Source organism: Xyrauchen texanus, chromosome 23 (genome assembly GCF_025860055.1).
Source record: "Xyrauchen texanus isolate HMW12.3.18 chromosome 23, RBS_HiC_50CHRs, whole genome shotgun sequence".
NCBI classification, from domain to species: Eukaryota; Metazoa; Chordata; class Actinopteri; order Cypriniformes; family Catostomidae; genus Xyrauchen; species Xyrauchen texanus.
The window spans coordinates 19,504,875-19,527,416 of record NC_068298.1 but is presented as its reverse complement, the minus strand read 5'-3'; the positions used below and the strand labels follow the sequence as shown (position 1 = coordinate 19,527,416).

General features: G+C 42.2%; 1 protein-coding gene and 1 long non-coding RNA gene across 7 annotated transcripts in view; one reads left to right on the top strand and one right to left on the bottom strand.

The window, feature by feature from the left end:
• The window catches only part of LOC127663127 (actin-binding LIM protein 3-like), a 105,777-nt gene that overhangs the window by 11,144 nt on the left and 72,091 nt on the right, over nucleotides 1–22,542 (top strand). For 5 of the 6 annotated variants that reach the window (XR_007972968.1, XR_007972967.1, XR_007972965.1 and 2 more), the window contains exon 2: nucleotides 8,784–8,924. Coding sequence is in view for 1 of the 6 variants with exons in the window: in XM_052154596.1 (XP_052010556.1) it covers nucleotides 8,784–8,924 (141 nt within the window). In the remaining 5 variants the exon portion in view is untranslated. The remainder of the gene's footprint in view (nucleotides 1–8,783; nucleotides 8,925–22,542) is intronic. The other variant, XR_007972966.1, reaches the window with a different exon arrangement.
• LOC127663133 (uncharacterized) lies at nucleotides 4,501–5,334 on the bottom strand. The gene is made up of 3 exons (XR_007972969.1): nucleotides 4,978–5,334; nucleotides 4,782–4,826; nucleotides 4,501–4,697 (listed from the first exon to the last, which is right to left on the bottom strand). It is a non-coding gene; the product is annotated as an uncharacterized LOC127663133 (long non-coding RNA).

Below are 22,542 nucleotides of genomic sequence, written 5' to 3'. Positions count from 1 at the left end.
TCTTGAAACTTTAACTACAACTGCCACTGTTGATATAAAATTTGGTCTAATAGATTCTACCTTTAGATTATTTCATACGAAACTTTAACATTTTGTCAAAATATAACAGTTATTTTACTCATATAAAATCATTAAACAATTTTGTGAAGGTGATGTATAATGAAATAAAATAAATAAATACCACATAGCACAGTGTTGCTCTTTTCCTCAGTCCTGTTTGGTATGTCAGGACTGCCTACTGTTTGAGAGGTTCGACTTGACTTTCTCCGTAACGCTTTAAACTAGAAAAGTCTCATGGTCACATCAGTTTTGAAGTCTGCACTCCACAATATCGAGGGAAGCCCAGTTGTTGCGCTCGCACGTCAGAGATAAGAGCAGATCATGATCGCGAGCTGATTCCGTTACACTCGTGCAAAAGTGCAGATGAGAAGCCTTTAGCTGATTGTGAGATTATCATTAAATGCTGCCGAAATATATTCAATAGGAGAATCATGGCATTGTTCTTTCCCTGCTGTCCACGACCCAGTCCGAATATACAGGTGCCCCACCAGTTGAGAAACACTGCTTTAACTCACAAAACACACACACACACACACACACACACAACAACAACAACAACCACTGCCATTCGCCACTAAGTGGCAGTGACGTCACCATGACGCTTGTGCCAGGCTATGTGCATGTTGCACAGGGCCACGTGAAGTTTCGAATGCCCGCTGGTAGGAGTCCACGGGACAGATCCAACAGTTTACACTGTTCGACTGACTGAGATGACTGGCTAATGAAGTTGCTGTGCTTTAGCCACCTGGCACTCTGATCGTTGCTGTGAGCGTTGCTCCTCTGCCCTCCGCTGTTGTTGGAGGGTGACTGCCTCCAACTGGCCAGTAGTGTCCTTCACGAGACTCCTCCAAAGAGGCCGATCTTGACACCGCTGGTACCAGTCATCGGCAAGTCCACTCAGCTCCACATCCTCCTGTACCACATCACTCCATCTCTTCTCCAGCCCGTGCCGTGTCAGCTTAGCCCCCTCTTTCTTGCCGAACAAGCATGTGGGCTACATGACCCAGCCAACACAACTTTGCCTGCCGGAGGAGTTCACCGATGGGACTTTGTCCACATGTTTCAAAGATTTGTGAGCTCCTCACACAATCCAGCCTGGTTAAACCCAGGATGGATCTTAGGCAGGCCAGCCTAAATGTTTCTAACCTGCGAAGATGTTGCATTAGGGGGGGTCCACGTTTCGCAAGCTTAGAGAAGGGAGGGAATGACCTTGGCCGAGAATACCTGAAGCTTCGTGCAGTCCCTCCGCGTGGTCTGCCGGACGGGCAATGTCGTGGGCAGCGCCATGGGGGGGAGGGCCAATAGAGACTCCCCGTTTTTCATGGCGCTTTGTAGCCTCTGGATGGGTGCAAGGGGCTGGTAATCCCTCCACCCTCAATTGATTACCACTAAATCACAAATCACACACACACACACACACACACTTATGTCAAATCCCTCGCCTCGATTCTCTCTGACATTTTCTCCGTTGCATGTGTGTGTGTTTGTGGCGCAAGTTGACGAGTCTGACAGGCAGACGAGGAGGAAAGGAGATGCGCATGTGCAGGTGAGATTCTCCGTCCTTTTCTCAATACCGTAGATAAGCAAATGCACACGGTATGATAACCGTAAATTTTCTTACCGCGGTATACCATGAAACCAGTGTACCGCTGTAATCCTAGCTAGTACTAGTTTCTAGTTTTTGCCAACATGACAAAAATTCTACATGCTGCTTCTGAAGGCCCTATTTTGGCATCATTTCAATTGTGTTCACCTTTTCCTGTGATGCTATTTATAGCCAGGGTTGGAAGGGTTACTTTTGAAATGTATTCCACTAAAGATTGCAGAATACATGATGTAAAATGTCATTTGTAACGTATTCCATTAGATTACTCAAGGTTAGTAATGTATTGTAAATACTTTGGATTACTTCTTCAGCACTGGTAGATTTTTTTCACTTGTTTGGACTATAAATACTCCAGTACAGTAAGAAAAAATACACGTTACAAATACATTCTCTGAAAAACCTAAATATCTTATGCAGTGTTATTTCTAAAACAAGATAAATCAAATTGATCTTGTTTTAAGGATATTTAGATATTTTTACAGGAAAACAATACAAAAATGATTATCAAGTATAAGATTTTTGCCCCAATATCAAAAGTCTTACCAGAAAAAAGAAATTATAATATAACATGAACTTTCTTGCTAAAAAATATGATAGTGTTTGGTAGCGTGCATGTAAAATGGCTAGCAATAGCATTTTAGCTTAGCGTAAAGTTGACAATTTTCTTTATTTAATAAGGTTTATTTCTATTTCTTCTGCTCCAAACTTATTCAAACTTTCTTCTCTGTCTGCTCGTATGAATGTAACACATCATATGAAAGTGTTTCACTGCTGTTCAAATTCACTTTGGATCGCATCATATATATGTTTAAATGTTTTCCATCTGAAAGGTCTAAATGTTAAATTAAACAAATGACAATAAAATGCAAAGTAATCTCTTCAGTAATCAAAATACTTTTTAAAGGTAACTTTATTATTATTACCAATGATTTAAATTGTAACTGTAGTGGAATACAATTACTTTTATTTTGTATTTTAAATACATAATCCTGTTACTTGTGTTCCATTACTCCCCAACCCTGTTTAAAGTGCATTGCACGAGCTATCTCTGAGACATGGGTTCTGGTCCCATGTAAACCAGGAGGTAATCGTTTTCACATGGACACAACTTCTGGTCCCGTGGAAACCAGAAAGGAAATTGCGTGTACATAAACAATGGTGAGCATGATTTGAAGGCTGCATTTTCATTCTAAAATTGCATTTTCACTACAATGACATTTAGGTTTAGGGTTGAAGTTTGGGTTAAGGTTAGAGATGCACCGATCGACCGGCCAGGGACCGGAATTAGCTGATTTTCCACATGCTCGGCCCGGACCGGTGATCGGCCGGTCAGCCTCATGTCTTTCCGATTCCAAGCCGGTCCATTTTGTTGTCAGCGGCGCAGGCAATAACGTCACAGCCGCATGTAAACATGTCATTGGTGGAAGATCTTTACTGTGAGTGAAGAATACTTAAAGTTCGAAATGTGTAATAATTGTTTGGCCAAAGTAAACCGTGGGGGAACCACCACAATAACTTTCGGATCAACAAACCTAATTAGACATTTATAACACCATCACCCAGCTGAAAATGCCCATTTTAAAAAAGAAGCGAAAAAGTGAAAGCGGCTAAAGCTAGCCAGAGCTCAGAGCCAGCCACAAGTCAGCAGCCTCTCCTATCATTCCTTGGTATGAGCAGCGAAAATACCAAAGCAATTACGAGGAAAATGATGGAATTCATGGCCCTGGATGACCAGATGTTCTCCATAGTTGAGGACAGAGGCTTCAGAAATCCAATAGTATCCAGCTGCAGACCCGCAGCAACACCAGTTTCAGAACCCCAGCGCCAGAACCTGAAGTGAGGGGCGGAGCTTACGTTCTAAACCGAGTAGCGCCACCTAACCTTTTGGAGAGTAGGCTACACCACCAGTTTCAGAACCCCAGCGCCAGAACCTGAAGTGAGGGGCGGAGCTTACGTTCGAAACCGAGTAGCGCCACCTAACGTTTTGGAGAGTACTTTGCTTTTATTACAAATGAAACGTCATACTTTATAATGTATGTTATAATGATTCTTTAAGGTACAGTACAATAAGCATTTTAAAACATTGATCTTGTGTAATATAATTGTATATATTTATCCGTTTCATTGTATTATGAGAGTTACTTCCTGATCATGATGGTGAAAAAAAATGCTTGAAACTTATGGCCATTTTATATAAAATATACTTTATTTCACAAGAACATGTGCAGCATGCATTTTTCTTTATGTAAAATAAAACATGTCAAAAAACTAAAAAAGAGAGAAAATTAAGCATCATTTTAAAAGAAACAATAAAAATATATACAACAAATGACCAATTCACCCCTAGGCCCATTTTATCATGACAATCCTGTATAAATTAAACTTAAAATGTATCAAATGAGGCATTCACTCTCAGGCCCATTTTGTCCTTACATACTTGTAAAAATAACTCCATGTCATCCCTGAACACAAAATGAAATAGAAAGGGCTCTCTGGAAGCTTCTGACTGTTCCAGGAGATTGTTGCGGGCCTTTTCCTTGTGGTCTTCATTCATTCGAATGAAAAGAGGCTCTTCCACTGGACCCCTGAGCAGATGGCTGTTGGAATGGAGCCATTTCACAGCTTCTTTCATGTGCCGGATTATTGGGAGCGCCTTCATTACAGAATATTAAAGGAAAATGTGACTTTATAAATGTGACATATAAATGTATTATATGTTAAGAGTTATATACACATATATATATATATATATATATATATATATATATATATATATATATATATATATATATATATACACACACACCGCCTCACTGCTGCTAAGTGTAGCTTGTTCTTCACATGGAAGGGACTCTTGTAGGGTTTCTGCACTGGAATATATATATATCTTGGTTAATTTAAAATTAATCAGAAGAGGGTGCAAATGTAACGGTGGGCTGGAGTAAATGTCCAGTATCTACCTTTCAGAGAAAACCCCAAAGTTCTCCAGAAGAATAAGAGCCCACCATCTCCGTATGTTTGGAAAGTCGCACTGGAAGACAAAAATAGAGAAATCTTGATATTTCAACTGCTACAACATCATAAAGGTCAATTACTTGAACTGGTAATTACTTACAGATGTAAAATCAAAGGGTGCTCCCAAGACAAGATGTAGAGCATACTGGAAAACAGCAAAAATTAAGGAAAATTATCTCTGTAAACGTCAAATTAAAAAAAATCTTCCTTGTTCCGTATTTAACAACTTAAAAAAATTTAAATAAAAACACCACCACACCAATCATTGGTTTAATTATATCAAAACAATGTCTCACCATCAACATGAAGACTCCACAGTCTACACCACCAATCTGTTGGGGGATATCCTAAAAAAAAAAAAAAAAGCATGAGTTTATTAAGGGTTTGACACTTCAGCACTCCCAACTTTAGCAGACTTCTTTATAACCAACCTTGTTTTTCAGTAGCACCCATGTGCCAGGTGCAATTTTGGCTGTCATCTTACTACAACAAAAATACAAAAATAATAAAACAGATTTGTTAATATGAAGTTACATTGTGCAGCACACAGTTTGAAGCTCTGAATCCATGCAAAAACACAGTCAACAGTATTTGGGTCTTTCTTGTAAAAACTGTCACAGCATGCAAAATCAGAACATCATGCAAGTAACCATTAAGCAAGTTTATTAAACTCTTGAACGGCAAAACTTGAACACACACATTTAATTTTTCACCACATGATGTCAAAAACTTTAGACAACGTTACACAACTCACCATGCTCTCCGCCATGCTTGTCTCATTGTCAATAACTCCGCCCCTCACTTCAGGTTCTGGCGCTGGGGTTCTGAAACTGGGGTTCTGAAACTGGTGGTGCTGCGGGTCTGCAGCTGGATATGTCTCCAGAAATCTGATAAATTTCCTCGATACAGACTAGGAGGTACTTTCCGACGTTGCGTTGCCCGAGTTGTTTAACCTTGTGTCATGTAACACACGCAGCCTGTTATCTGTCAACATTTGGGTACACAAATCCGGGAGAGGGGAAGGGGGGTGCTAGATTGCAGAGGCAGGCTAAATACATAAAAATTGTGCCGTTGTGATTTAACATAATTTTTCTCACCGTGTCCGATATTAAAATCAGTGCGTTACTGTGCGACACACATTGCAAAAGGCGTGGGCATTGTCGATATGGCTTTGGGATATGAAATTCAATTCTTCCATCCAGCTGTTGTTAAATTTACATGTATATTTTGTTTTTTTTCACCGGAGCACCAGCTGAGTCTTCCTCTCCCATCTAGCAGTGATGCTCGATTTAACATCCCGCGTCTACTACCTACGCGGATATCAACAGCGCAAATGGGTTGTAGGTTGCCAGATTGAGGTCATCCATGATTTGTAATGTGTATGATGTGTCGATTGTGTGAGTAGGATGCGTTTCATTCAAGATCTGGCAACTGGACCACCTTGGAATAATATACTGATTTGATTATTCATATAACGTGGTTTGGGCCATACAAATTACGGGAGTTTTTTTGGGAGAAATAACAAAACGGGAAACTCCCGGGAAAAACGGGAGTGTTGACAGGTATGCAAGCCGTTCCCGAAGCAGTGCTCAGTTTTACAACTGATATTTGTACATCTAACGTAAGTTGAGCATATTGGACACTTCATTTTTTCAGATATTTGGAATTGTTTTGTTAGACGAGTAATAAAGAGAAAAAGGTCCATTTATAAAAATAGTGGAAAATGACATCTGTTATATAAAGTAACATATTTGCAGTTAATTGTTATTTCTACCTCTTTCTAGTCACAGAGCACTTTATTTTGAGAGTTGTTTAAGTGAGAGAAGATCCTGTAACTTAGTGCAGTTTGGGGGAAATTGTAATGTTTAATAATTTATTTTATTATGAAAATAAAATGTAGCATTGAAGAAAGGTAGATTTTGTTTGTATATGTGGTCAATAATAGTTATTAGAAAGAAAATCTGAAAAAATCGGTATCGGCAGGTCACACTTGCAAAAAATCGGAAATCGAAATCGGCCAAGAAAATTGCAGTCAGTGCATCTCTAGTTAAGGTGTATGGTTGATGAAACATGCATTCCGACTGAGTGCATTACATAATTTGCAACTAAATTACAACTCGCTTTTGGCACCACCCTGTGGACATTTCACCTCAACAACACTTCCAGCTGTGGCCACTTGGGGCTGTGGTTTGAATTTCGGTCTGCACAGACTGATTTTCTACTTTCAAACTCCTCTTGTCGAATTCACAGTGCAATCAGTCTGTTTTTACACACACTGCTGTTTCAATATGATTTTATGCTTTTGTGTTGTTTATTATCTAATCAACAGCAATATGGGATGTTCATCGTTATCAAAGTTTAAATCACAATCACAGTATTTCATAAAATAGTCACAATATGAATTTGTGGCCAAATCAGGCAAACCTACTGCAGCAATTCAGGTTCAGGTGAGGGAACATTGCCAGTCATGATTTGTTCTTGCAGAAAATGAGCACAACTTTCATTTGTGCAAGTTTGTCTCATCAGTATCGTTTTCTTATTTGACATATTTTAGTCACTGATTACGTTTGTTTTTTCCAACTCACACACAAAACCCCTCATTAAAACCCAGTTCCCAGTATGCCTTATCGAGCCAGACACTTTCTTGTTGTTGTTTTTCCTAGCTGTTGCCTCGCTTTCTTTCTCAGGGGGTCTGTGACAACACAGTGCTGATGAATCTGATCTTGGACAAGGCAGTTCTGCCATGCTGCCAGCATTGTAGCTAAAACAATGAGATCAGGAAAGGAACATGTGCCCTTGCTGTTTTAGATATTTTCCCCCAGTTAATCTGTTAAGACTAGAGCAGGGAAAACACTTGTTACAGTGATTGTGCAGTAACTGATTTATTCACCAGCTGAATGTTTCAATGCCTGTTATGCATCTTTAATAGGAGGGCAATCAACCCAGAACACCTCAAGCAATCAATACATTGAGGCTATAGAGAAAAGGAGATTGTTTAGGTACACCTTCGGCTTATTGTAATGTCAAACCCCAAGGCCAGTCAAACAATACTATATTCAATGCCTTTGGCTTAAGGATGAAGTACATATATATATATATATATATATATATATATATATATATATATATATATATATATATATATATATATATATATATATATATATATGTTTGTGTTCACCAATCATTCACATCATTAAAATCACCTGCCTAATATGGTGTAGGTCCCCCTCATTCCGCCAAAACCTCTCTCATCAAAAAGGCATTTCCGTCAACAGAACTGCCACTCACTGGATGTTTTTTGTTTTTGGCAGTATTCAGAGTATATTCTACCGACTGTTGTGTGTGAAAATCCCAGGAGATCAGCAGTTACAGAAATACTCAAACCAGCCCATCTGGCACCAACAATCACAAATGCGATTATCTAATAAGCCAATTGTGCGGCGGCAGTGCAGTGCATAAAATAATGCTGATACAGGGCAGGAGCTTCAGTTAATGTTCACATCAACCCTCAGAATGTGTAAAAATTTGATCTCAGTGATTTAGACCATGGCATGATTGTTGGTACCAGATGGGCTGGATTGAGTATTTTTGTAACTGCTGATCTCCTGGGATTTTCTGACACAACAGTCTCTAGAATATACTTGGAATGGTGCCAAAAACAAAACATCCAGTAACCTCAAGCAATCAAAACATAGAGGCTAGAGAGAAAAGGAGATTATGTAGGTACACCTTTGGCTTGTTGTGGATGGGAATTAAGCAGCAGTTCTGTGGACAGAAATGCCTTGTTGATGAGAGAGGTCAACCGAGAATGGCCAGACTGGTTCGAAATCACAAAGTCTACAGTAACTCAGATAACTGCTCTGTAAAATTGTGGTGAGAAGAATATCATCTCAGAATGCACGAGGGGGACCTACACAATATTAGGCAGGAGGTTTTAATGTTGTGGCTGATCGGTGTGTGTGTATATATATATATATATTTGGTGTCACTTGAGGCCAATAAATTACACACTTCTCCTTTATGACAGGATATTCTTAATGTCCAAAAACATATAACCTGCTAATGTTTGTTATTTAGTGCCTTTTTGTCTTTTTCTCAGTAGTACCCTATCAGCAAAGCTCCAGCAGCAGTGAACGAAGCTCTGGATCAATCCACTGCTATCGTTGCCGGGAGGTTTGCAAAGGGGAGGTGGTACGAGTGCAAAGTGTCCACTTCCACATCAAATGTTTCACCTGCCAAGGTAAGAGGCTTTTGTCCATAACCAATAGGAAAAGCTTGCATACAAGCTTGAGATTGTTTCAGATATATTATTCAATAGATGCTATTTAGGAATAGCACTTAATTAAGAAATCAAGAATACTCTCTGGCTCTGACCTAATAGCAGTAGTTGGAAGCAGCGGATGTCTGGTTTAATGATGCTGGCTTTGCTCCTGGAAACCCTGGGCTGTCTGAAGCTGTCTGTGAATATGATGTGACCAGGCACCATCACCTTTAAATTAAGTCTGATTACAATTTTGAAGTCTATGCTATGGATATCCCTTAGATTTGATATCTTGAGACTTGAGATATGAGTTCATTGTGGCTTCATGAACTGTTTAAAGGTTGTACTGTATAGATTTTATTAGGTTTTACTTGTACCACTCTTCACTCTTGTGCTTACGCTTTAACTAGTGTTTCAAAATGGCCCTGCATGCATTTAAGGGGTTGCTGTGGTAACTGTGTGGAGGGGCACCCTGCCCCTGGTTTGTGGTTATTCTCAGCAACACTATTAAATCAACAGCCAATAGAAGCCTCATTGCAAACCCTAGGGCATAGTTAGGGGGATGAGGGGGGCTCATAGACATGAGAAAGGAAGGGAGAGTTTGAAAGAAAACAACACTCTCCCAACCTCTTTTATGAAATCACATTATGTTGCCTTTGAGCACATGAAGTTACTCAACAAAAACAATCCTTTTACCATTCACTTCTTCCCTCTCAAATTCGCCCACTCTCATCTCCCCTAAAAAATTGCCTCAAGTAATAATGTATTTTACCTCTTAAATCAATCCCACTCCTCATCTCATGACTCATGCTATATATTATTGTGTGAGTGTGTTTTCTGTGCGACATGTCTGAAGCAAGTCCAACAATCAACATCTGCTGAAACAGGTCATACTTTATCTCCAACATGAAACAAGTTGTTTCCAGTCGTTTCATTGTTGCAAGGTGGTTTGTATACAGTCTCTTTTGTTTAAACTCCAGTGAGAGTAATTTTCACAAAAGTAGAACAGAAATCAATTTGTTTATTCGATTTGTTTATTATTAAAGGCTTGTAACATGCTGATTAATAAAGATACATTTAGAAGGGAAAAACATTATGGTCTAAAATGGGGATGTCCAAACTACGGCCCATGGGCCATCTGCCGCCTGCCGACTGCTCTGATGTGGCCCGCGAGAGGTTCTATAGAGAAATTTTATTACATTAATATTCTGAACACTGAGTGTCACTGGCTCCTGCAGCCACATTTCACAATTATTATTTTGTTTTATATTTTTTTTTCGGCTGAACATAATTATTATTATTTCTATTCTGGTGTCACCATAGCCATCTGCTGGGATTATTTTTTAGTCCCACTCCATCCTGATGGATCATTTTACTCTTTAATGAACAGTACTTTTTAACAGTACTACTACTACTAATAATAATAATACATTTAAACTTAACTTTTTATGATTTTGGCTTTGTTCAAAGTTTTGTGAGTATATAATTATGAATTCAGTACCATAAATTAGGGCTGGGTGATATAGCAAAAAAAAAAAATAGATAAATTTTATCAAGCTTATGGACGATTCACAATTAAAAAAATTTAACTTTTGAATGTTCTCCAACATAATTCAAATTGTATGTTCTTTTTTAGAATGCAAACTGTTTAGAGAACCTGTTATCTGCGAGTAACATTTACAGTGACAGAAAAACACCTCACGAGCATTTTCACATAGTAAGGGGGTTGTGTAGACTCACACCATCATCTCTTGGGGAGAACATCTTTCTGTGCTCCCACACATAATCAATTTTGATCAACTCTTCTCAGTACACTCTAATACGAACAGGAAGTTAGATGACAAAGTTTGAATTAGTGGAGCACGGAGAAGGGTATGATATAAGAATATATATAATATAAGATATATGCTGAATAAGGTGATATCAGTCTCAGTGTCGTTAACCTGTCACGTTCATTTGGAGTGTGCCACACACGTGCAGCTGATCACATCTGGAGCGCAATTAATTATTTTTCTCTTGCTTATTCAGGCTTTAGTGAATTTACAACATATCTACTCTCCAATTCAGGCCCTTCTGTGGCAGATCTTTGTAAGCTGAATGTTACCTTTAAGAAAAACCTGAACGATCTCTATCACATGTCCCTGCTCTTTATGCCTATTATGTGTTTGTTAACTGATTTTTTTTTCAATGTTGCTGCCTCTGTGTATTATTATTGATTCGAGTGCTTTATTTGTAAATGGCATTTAAAGCTGCTTTGGCTATTGGAATCCACGACTGACTTGGTAACTAGTGTAAAATCAATAGCTTGAAATTGAACTATTTGCTTTGGGCAACAATCAAATAGACTGCATTGGTTGGCTTTACTTTAAAATATATCTTTGCAAATAGAAGGAGATAGATGAAGAATAGGAGATATCTTTGGAATTGTATGCTGGTTAATTGAAACAGCAAGCACTCCTGCACAAAGGATGAAACCTGTGGGCCAAGGTCTTGTATATACAGCTGATGCTGAGGCAGTTACAATTGAGCTGTTTTTTCAGGGCTTTAAACATGCCATGAGAAGAGTGTGATGTGTTCACACAGGTACTGTATAGTATTAGACAACCAGCTGCTTCCAAGGACACACTGATGGCTTGTTTGTTTAACGGGGAGACATCCATGTATTATATGACTCTCATCCCCACTTCTTGTCTAAACACATACTTGTCAGCAATCATAAACATTAACACTAATAGAGGCTTCCCCTTGTTCCCCTGCTTTCTCTCATCATGTTCTGCACACATATCCTCTCAGGCACAGACACTTATTATGGGATGGGGTCTAAAAGTCTCAGACCACTAGTGACTTGTCTCTTTTTTGAATCTTTCTATTTGATATCTTACATTATCAGGATACTAATTTGATTCAAAGGTTGAATTGAAAAAAATTATTTCAGAATTTCAAATGATTTGGTATGTGCTGTACCCCTTTGCTATAATGAGAACATGCACTCAAGCTGACATCAACTCCACATGTTTGTGCAAAACCTGATAATTAATATTTTCCCCACATCATTTTAGCAAAGAGCAAGGAAATCTGACCTTTTGTACAATGGAGATAACATTGTCAATATCACAAATGTACTTTTTTGATTAGAGATCTAGAATTGGTGCAGGGTGGTAAGTATCACTTTTTCACTTTACAACCCCAATTCTGAAAAGTTGGGACAGTATGGAGGCATGCCTCTCCTTCTATTTTGGCTTCTGTCTCCTTGTGTGCATATACTGGCATTCTTGCAGGTGTAGGTCAAGGAACGGAGCAGGGAGGGTGTCAATGCGAATTAGATGTGCCACACCCCGAACACCTGGCGGGAATTACATGTGACCCTAGGGACTGGAGCATGCATCGAGTGCCAGGAAGCTGGGCCACCATTCCTCTCAAGCACTGTGTCCCAAGAAAGCTGAGACATTTAAAGAGATTCAGAGCCCTAGGCCCAACAGGGGAGCACATACAACCGCCGTACCCGTGCCTAAATCCAGGATCAACGCCTGTGGACACTCCTCAACCTGCAGTGAGCCTCATTTCACTGCAAGGATGCCAGATTTCCCCTTTGTTCACATTTGTTTGGACACTTATCCCCATGGACACTTTATTCCCACTTTATGAACATTTTGGGTCTGTTCCAAAACCTAGTAAGCATCCAACGGCGACAGCATTTTAAGACATCATAGGCACGCTCCCGACGCAAAGGCTGTTTCAAATGGTAGGTATCTTAATTATGTTGCCTCCTTAGATTTCTTGTTTTGGCCAAAATCTAATGTAGCATCGCATGTATTCCTTCCCTGATTTGAACATTTGAAAATTAATCCAAGATGGTGTTATGAAGCGCACTACATGGCAACGAAGGCCCCATACAATTACGCAACTGAAGACCTGCATAAAGGATAAATGGGGGAAAATTCCACTTTCTAAATAATGTTTTTTTTTAATTTAATTTAATGTAATTTATTTATTCTTAAAAGTGTTAATAAGTGTTGATAAGTGTTATTATTATACTTTAGGTCCCCACAATTGAGGTTAAACCTGTACACACACACATACATACACACACATTTTTGCCAGGGCAAATTATATTTGCTTCTGTGCTACCATTATTGTTAGATGTGCAGCACAAAAACTCAGATTGTAGACTAGGGGAAGAAAGACAGACTGTTGATATCATAGAGGATATGCTATAATATTGTGACATAGATGTCAGACAGTTGCACTTACCATCTACTATAGAAGACACATGTGTCAAGTCAGATTTGATATTGGATTTAGCCAGCAATTAATATCTACTTTAAAATTATACTGTAATGAAGAATTTCATGATACATTACTTAATTATATATATTTATACACACACACACAGGCAGCCACAAGTTTGGAATAATGTACAGATTTTGCACTTATGGAAAGAAATCTGTACTTTAATTAATAACTGATCACAATGTACTGTATAGTCAGGACATTAATAACATGAAAAATTACTATTACAATAAAATAAAATAATAAAAAAAAATAATTTCTTATCAAACGTCCTCCACATGCAGCAATGCTTTGCAGATTCTTGGCATAGCTGATAATTTGTACAGATGCTCCTGTAGCACTTGCCATAGATGTGGCTGTATTGTATGGCACTTTTCATGCACCTTACAGTTTAGCTGATCCCATAAAAGCTCAATGCGTTTAAGATCCATAACACTTTTTTCCAATAATCTGTTAATTTCTGTGTTTCTTTGCCTAATCGAACCTTTTCTGTCTGTTTCAAAAGTGTCTTTTTCTTTGCAATTCTTCCCATAAGGCCTGCACCCCTGAGTCTTCTCTATATTGTTGTACATGAAGCTGTTTTTGAGCAGGTAGAATTCAATGAAGCTGTCAGCTAATGACATGTTAGGCGTCTATTTCTCAAACTAGAGACTCTGATACACATATCATCTTGTTTAGTTGAACATCAGACCTTCCACATCTCTCTGTCTTTGTTAGAACCAGTTGTCCTTTGCCTTTGAAGACTGTAGTGTACACCTTTGTATTCAATCTGCAGTTTTTTTTGGCAATTTCAAGCATTGAATAGCCTTCATTCCTCAAAACAATGATTGACTGATGAGTTTCTAGAGAAAGCTGTTTCTTTTAAAAAAATTTTACCTAATATTGACCTTAAGACATGCCAGTCTATTGCATACTCTTGCAACTCAAAAACAAACACAAAGACAATGTTAAGCTTCAGCTTCAACTATGTTTGATATAATGGCAAGTGATTTTCTAGTACCAATTGAGCCATTTAGCATGATTACTCAAGGAGAAGGTGTTGGAGTGATGGCTGCTGGAAATGGAGAATGTCTAGATTTTATCAAAAATAACTTTTTTCAAATAGTGATGGTGCTGTGTTTTTACACCACCATGTTCTGACTATACTTTGTGATTAGTTAAAGGCCACTTTGGTGAAATAAAGTACCAGTTTCCTTCCGAAACAGCAAAATCTGTACATTTGTGTGTGTGTATTGTCTAGGTTACGGATGTAACCTCCGGTCCCTGATGGAGGGAACGAGATTTTGTGTTGAAGAAGCGACACTAGTCTCTCTCTTGAGAGCCTTTCGCATCTCTGATCTATAAGAAAAGGCCAATGAGAAATTGGCAGAGAGAATTTGCATGCCCAAATGCATCTGTTCATTCAGAATTTTTCTGAGGAGCCGACAATGAGGTTCGGCCGCAACAGTGGCTCGGTTCAGCAACGTGGCTGGAAGGACACAGCGTCTCATTTCCTCCATTAGGGAATGGAGGTTACATCCGTAATCTAGACGTTCCCCGTCTGTCGTTGTGTCGAAGACGTGACACTAGGGGTCCGATTTAAATCACGCCATGCGCTGAGCCATGTACGTGTACTGCTCACATAGGAGCGGGCAGGTAATTTATGCGCCAAAGCTACTGGCTGTGTCAGATTGCACGTACCCTTCCCCAAGGCCCCATAAAGTCGTGAAAGCCTTCTGGTTCTTTACAAGGCGACGTGCCAAGCATGGGAGCAGGCCATGCTGGGACCATCTTAACATTATCATATGCATCAGGGAAGGCAATCTTTCCCAGTTCCTATTCTTTCAGGGGGAAAAGACCATGCGGAGACCACACCTGCCCAGACTGGGGGAGGTAAAGCATGGTGAATGCATCGCATGTGTTTTTAGGTCACATGTGGAAAGTGGCGCGGTGGTAGATACTGCCTCATTGGGAGAGAGGAGTTGCTACAGACACGGCGACCAGGGAGCAGTGGGAACTGCCCAATGGAGACACGGGTCCGCTCGCTAGGGGACCGTACCGTGGAAAATACAGACAGGGGGATAAGTCCACGTAGGAGCCCGTCCTGTGGAGCACCTATTCCAGTACAGGGTAGATTGAGTACCCACATTGGATTTGGTCGATGAATTCCTCCACTGAATTTGCGGACCAGAGGGCTCAAGAGGAGTCATCCGGGGAGCCGAGTTAGTGGGATCTCCTGGGATAAGAGCGCATGGTTTTATCTCAGTGGAGGGAAAGGGTGCAAGCAGTCAACCCGGTCAGTTTGTCAGCGTGTACTGAGTTCTACCGGCTCTGACCTCAGAAAGCACGGGACGAAACCGACTCAACCCTGAGATTGTAAAATCTCGCAAAGGTATTGGGTGTTGCCCAACCCGCTTCTCTGCATATGTCTGCTAGGGAGGTGCCCCTGGCCAGTGCCCATGAGGACACAACACTTCTTGTTGAGTGTGCTCGGACCCGCAATGGGGGGGGCACGGCCTGGGTGTGATAGGCCAATGTAATGGCCTCAACTACCCAGTGGGAAAGCCACTGTTTGGAGACAGCGTTCCCTTTCCGCTGTCCACCAAAGCAGACAAAGAGCAGCTCAGAACGTCTAAATCTCTGCGTGCGGTCCAAGCACATAAGTACGTACCAGACACAGCAACGAAGGGGCTGGGCCTGCCTCCTCCCGGGGCAGCACTTGCAGGTTCACTACCTGGTCACTGAAGGGAGTGGTAGGAACCTTGGGCATGTAGTCCGGTCACAGTCTTAGGATCACATGAGTGTCTGCCGGACCAAACTCCAGGAAGGTGTCGCTGACAGAGAACGCTTGCAGGTCCCTGACCCTTTTGATTGAGGCGAGCGTGATCAGGAGGGCCGTCTTCAGGGAGAGGCCCCTGAGTCCGAAGGGGGTCTCTGAAGGCCTGAGAGGACCACTGAGAGATCCCAGGAGGGGAACAGGCTTGGCCGGGAGGGATTTAACCTCTGGGCGCCTCTTAGGAACCTGATAATTAAGTCGTGCTTACCCAAAGACTTGCCGTCTACTGTGTCATGGTGGGCCGCGATAGCAGCTACATACACCTTCAAGGTGGTGGGGACAGCCTCCCCTCCAATCTCTCCTGCAGGAATGAAAGCACTGACCTAACTGCACACCTCTGTGGGTCTTCAGCCTGGGAAGAACACCAATTTGCGAACAAGCGTCACTTCAGGGCATAAAGTTGCCTGGTAGAGGGAGCTCTGGCTTTGTTGATCATGTCTATGACAGTAGGTGGTAGATCAGCCCTGAATTAGTGGGAGCCTTTCGCATCTTGCTAATGAAGGCGACCTTCATTAGCGGCCCCTTTCCAATAGCCCGTGGCTGCGTGCCCGTAGCACACGGCGCCCCAACCCAATTTGGAGGCATCTCTGGTGGCCAAGACGCATCAGGACACCTGCTGCAAGGGGACTCCTGTCCGTAGAAAGCAGAGGTCTGTCCAGGGTTTGAACGTTTGGCGGCAGGCGGGGGTGATAACCACACGGTGTGTGCCGCGGCGCCATGCTTGTCTCGGGACTCAAGTCTGGAGCCAGTGCTGAAGCGGTCTCACATGCATCAACCCAAGCGGCGTGACTGCCGCGGAGGACGCCATATGCCCCAGGAGCCTCTAGAAAAGTTTTAAAGGGACTGCTGTGCCCGGTCCGAATGCGGAGGGGCATTTCAGCACTGACTGCATGCGCTCGTTGGTGAGGCGCGCTGACATTGAGACTGAGTCTAACTCCATGCCGAGAAAAGAGATGCTCTGAACTGGGGTGAGCTTGCTCTTTTCTCAGTTGACCTGAAGCCCTAAACGGCAGAGGTGCCTGAGCACCTGGTCCCTGTGGGCGCATAGTAACTCTTGGGAGTGGGCCAGGATGAGCCAGTCGTCGAGGTAGTTGTGTATGCCGATGCCTGCTTCCCTGAGCGGGGTAAGGGTTGCCTCTGCGACCTTCATAAAGACGCGAGATGAAGAAGGGTTTCTACAGCCCTTACTTCATCGTACCCAAGAAAGGCAGCGGCTTACGACCGATCTTGGACTTGCGAGTTTTCAACCGGGCCTTGCACAAACTCCCGTTCAAAATGCTCACACAAAAACAGATTTTAACTTGCGTCCGGAATCTACATTGGTTCGCAGCGGTAGACCTGAAGGACAGGGACATGCCGAAGGGGAGGACCTTTTAATGTTACGCCTGGCTGGTGAACGTGAATCGTAGAAAGGGTCGATGTCGAGGCAATATTGAGACGTGGAAGTACGCGTCCTTCAGGTCTACCGCTGCGAACCAATCTAGATTCCGGACGCAAGTTAAAATCTGTTTTTGTGTGAGCATTTTGAATGGGAGTTTGTGCAAGGCCCGGTTGAAAACTCGCAAGTCCAAGATCGGTCGTAAGCCGCCGCCTTTCTTGGGTACGATGAAGTAAGGGCTGTAGAAACCCTTCTTCATCTCGGTTGGAGGGGCAGGCTCTAGCGCATCTTTGAGTAAGAGAGTTGCGATTTCCGTGCGCAGGGATTTGGCATCTTCGCCGTATACTGCGGTAAAGCGAACGCTATAAAGGAGGGGCTTGGCAAATTGAATTGCATAACAGAGTCGAATGGTCATGGCCAGCCAGCATGACGGATTGGGAAGTGAGAGCCACGCGTCCAAACTCCGAGCTAGGGGCACTAAGGGAGCGATTATTCTTGACATACCCGGTGGGGCTTCGCAGCGGTATGGAGCAGGTAATGTGGCGTCGGGAGGCAAGGGTGCATCCTGAGGCTCTGGTGCTGAGAGAAGACTCAAAGCACTTAGTGACTGAGGAGGAGGTCCCGTGGAGTCATCCTCTGCACTCGACCGGCCGGCCGGGGAACAGTCATGGGGCTGAAGGCGAGAGGTCTGCGTCCAGCGTGCCGTGAGAACAGCATTTACGGGCCAGGTAACCCAGAGACAAACCCAGCTCTTTTATCGAGAATGTGGGTACCGCAGCCCACAAAGCAAAGTAAATAATTTAAACTGAGGATTTTCCTCCCGGCCCTTCACCGGGGGACGGAGTGGTCTTCTTAACAGCTCCGGAGCGAACGTCTTGGTCTCTGGGTCTGGCGTCTCAGGACCACTTGGGAGCCTTCCGGGTCCTCGAAGGGGTCCGTGAGATGAGGGGCGTGCACTTCCTACAGGGCACTCGACACAGGAGCTGAGAACTGGGATCGAGTTGAGGTGGAGCTGCGCGTTTTTTGGAAGCCGTGGGAGGACGCCCTCGGCGAGCAGATGGAGCATGGCTCGTGGTGGCAGGTTTGCGGCGGGCAGGATGTAAGATATGGCCTCTGTCTGTTTCTTCACCGCTGAGAACTGCTGGGTGAAGTCCTCAACGGTGTCGCCAAATAGACCGAACTGGGAGACAGGTGCGTCGAGAAAGTTTGTCTTGTCAACTTTGCGCATCTCGACCAGGTTCAGCCATAGATGTCTTTCCAGAACAACAAGATTGGCCATCACCTGGCCGATTGACCGCGCTGTGACCTTCGTGGCCCCAAGGGCAAGGCCAGTCGCTGAGCGCAGTTCCTGCAGCACGTCAGGATCAGGACTACCCAAGTGAAGATCTTTTATTGCCTTGGCCTGGTGGACTTGCAGGAGGGCCATGGCATGCAGGGTGGAAGCTGCCTGTCCAGTGGGGCTCTAGGCTTTGGAGGTCAATGAAGACTTGTGGGCCGCTCCGCCATCGAGGGTAGTGAGAGTGGATGAGTGAAAGGTTTGTGACGGGTGGAGAAGGGTGTCCTCCACGAACTCGTCAGCTCATCATGCACTTCAAGGAAGAAAGGAACAGGGGGGGACCAATCATCCAGGGTTCCAGTCCAGCCCCATGCTTATGGCGGCCCAGGCAAGCATGTCGGACATCTGGGCATCAGCCTCACAATGGGCGCGCTTGCCTGAAGGCGGCAGCCCAATCGAGTCATCCGCGTCAGGTACCGGACTGCTCTCCGATGCTGCGGCGAGCTCATCCAGCTCGGGGGGGGCTCAAGAGGATAGGCGGGCTGGCTGTGAGGCGAGCCACTGTTGCCTTGAGCCCGGACGGTTGTGCCGGAGGGCGGGTGGTTCACGGCGGCCTACCCCCGAAACCGAGCCCGCTGCTATCCCCAAATCACCTCCATCGCTAACCGGGTCATCCTCAATCCCGTGGGGGCAGCTGGAGTGGTGTTCCTTCTGAGGAAGGAAAGCCGCAACCGCAACATTGCCATGGTCATGTTCTCGCAGTGAGAACATGAGCCATTCACAAACGCTGCCTTGGTATGATCGCTGCCCAGACACATGAGACAGCGCCTGTGGCCGTCAGGAGCGGAGAGCACTCTACCGCATCCAGGAACTACACAGGGGCGGAAGGGCATCTTTATTAAGACGCGTCCTGAAAAAGACGTTCAACTCCAGCTGTGTATATGCTCTTTTAGAGAAATAAACACTTTTACTACTCTTTCGAAGCGCCCGGGGCAAAGCTGCACTGCCGTGCAGAGAAGGGAGAAAGCCGCTGATATGCACCGTAGATCCAATAGCAATCGCTATTCAGAGATGGGAGGAACAATGTGTGACTCGCAGCATGCTGCATACACAACCAGTCGGCTCCAAAGTAAATTTCTGAATGAAACAAACGCATTTCCCTCCCTTTATACCGGTATGTCCGGGGGCGGGACATGCCAATTCTGTGTGCCAATTTCTCATTGGCCTTTTCTCATATATCAGAGATGCGAAAGGCTCTCAAGAGAGACCCCTAGTGTCGCTTCTTCGACACAACGTTGAAGTGAGTGACAGATGGGGAAATATATATTATGCATTTAAAATTTATAAATTCTAATTTGTGCTTGCTAAATGCTATTTAAACCCATTCAAAAACAACTAAACAGTGTATGAACAAAGAGTAAATTCAAAGACAAATATTTTTTTAGATATGTTAATTTAAAATACCAACTGTTCTCAAATTCACAAACTGACAGCATGTGATGTGATCTGTTTCCCTGGTCTGGAAGAAACTGCTACTTTTTAACTAGAAATATGGAGTATGTACTGTATTTTATAAATATTGTCAGTACAAGAGTGTTATGTCATAGAGCAATAAAGCTCACCTTCACTAAGCCCATCTCCAATGGGTGACTCACAGGTATGAGCACCATCTAAAACTTAAGTTAAAGTTCCACTTGAGTTACTTCTCTCTGCGCTGCTTGTGTGTGTGATAAGGGCATAGTTTTGAGGTATCTGTGCACATTATCTTAAATTGGCAAAGTAGGTCCTCAAAATTCTGAGAGAGTTGAAGTCTCCCTGAAATTACCCTGAAAGTCTTTTATGGAAGGTCATTGTGGTTGCTACTGATCAGCAGAGTAGGGACGATCTGAACGATCACATTAAGTTGACATGATATGACTCATATGACATGAGTCATGACGTTTGCCCAGTAGTCCTACCCGTTTTGAAAGTCAGATAATCTTAAACAGGCACTAGCCATATTAGCATTATGGCTTACCGCTTGCGCATTGTCAACATACACATTTGTACTTAAGATACATCTAGGTCTAAAGCTGTTGTTTAATATGGCTTGTTTTCTTTACACTGCAGGCATGCTCATCAAATCTCCTGAAAAAAGAGGGGCCAACTTTTACATTTCATAAATTTGTGATAATGGTTGCTAGTGATGTACTCTCAGCACTGGGGCTCCACAAATCCAACAATTATAAAAACTAAGGACAAGAACCTTAGGGTTTTTTCCAACGTAAACAATTTAGAGTACCATAAATTCATTTGCAAATCAATTCTCATATGCGAATTGAGCTGTATGTCAGAGTAATTGATGTTTTACTGGTGAATATAAGCTGCTACAATTGTATCATAGTCAACAATTTTAAAAGAGCTGCAACTCAAGAACTGTTCATTTTCCACAGCAATGCTTTTTCTGAACAGGAGTGGCTGCTCATTAAGATCATTTTTAAAACAGGTCCCTGGGAGTAATGGGCGTGTTAAATGTTGTGTTATTTTCTCCAGGCATATGCAGAATTTATTCCAAAAACTATTAACAAGCCAGTCTGGCCTGCCATTTAAAAGGAGAAAAAGATCCCTAAGCCAAAGCATATTGGAATTGTATTTTGTTCCTTGTGTTCTTGATTTTGTCAGTTTTTACTTTTGGAACTTTATGTCTGTGTTTGATTTGCAAACTTGGTAAAACTTAACAAATACGGTTGTATATGTACCAGGAAACTAAACTTTTACATCAATAAATGTTAGTTAATGTTAATTTCTACTAATAAGATACTAATAAATCTTTTCATTAAAATATATGTTAACTTTAAAGCATTATGAACTACAACAAACTAACAATGGACAATTATATTTATTTATAAATTAAGATTAATAAAGATTAGCAATTACAGTAAAAAAAAAAATGGTTCATGTCACCCTAATGCATTAATCTGTACCTATATAACCTAAATGTAAAGTATGCAAAATCAGTCATTAAATTCAAACTTCTGTCTTTACGTGTAGATGTAAATCACATTTGTTTATTAATACAGAAAACTACAAATAGTTAAAGAATAGTTAAATCAAACAGACAAAAGTATTTCCTTTCTAAATGGACAAATGTCAAGTGCTCTGATCATTGCCATACACTATAAAGCGTCTGTGATGGAGATGATAAAAGGTTCCATTTGGATATGTGCAGTATGGAGTCCCTCTCTTTCTGAGCTGTCAGCCGGTAGAGGAGGAAGACTGAGCTGGATGTGAGTTTCTTGTAGCTATGGCAACATATGCCCATCCAATCATTAAGCCCATGCTGTAGTTGTTGGGGAGACATTCTCCCATAGATGAAAGAACAGTGGCAATATTGCAGACAGAATTGCCTGCCTGAAGATCTGGGTGAGATGTCAGGGATTAGCCCACTGCATGTAGCCTTTAGTAATCTCAGGCTGGAATTAGACATTGATTTAGAATATATGAATATGCAATTATGTACTGTACATAATTGCATATGAATATGCAATTATGTACAGTACATATGTTCAAATAGTCAAGTAACACCCTTGAAATACATTTGTTTTAATTTGAGTTTTATAATTGTCATATAGGTTAATGTTAGAGAACAGTTTTGGCTGTAGAAAGAAAAGAAATGTAGATTTAAAGAGCTCAATCCATAGAGGTTAAAAGATACACTTAAATTAGAGGAATGGCATTGTATAGATTGTCCTCCTCAGTGTTGTAATTGGAGGGCCACTGCATCATTAGGCATTTGTTCAGACAGGTTAGTAGGTTAATGAAAGCAGCTGAAGAACAGACACAACCTTGGATAGGGATA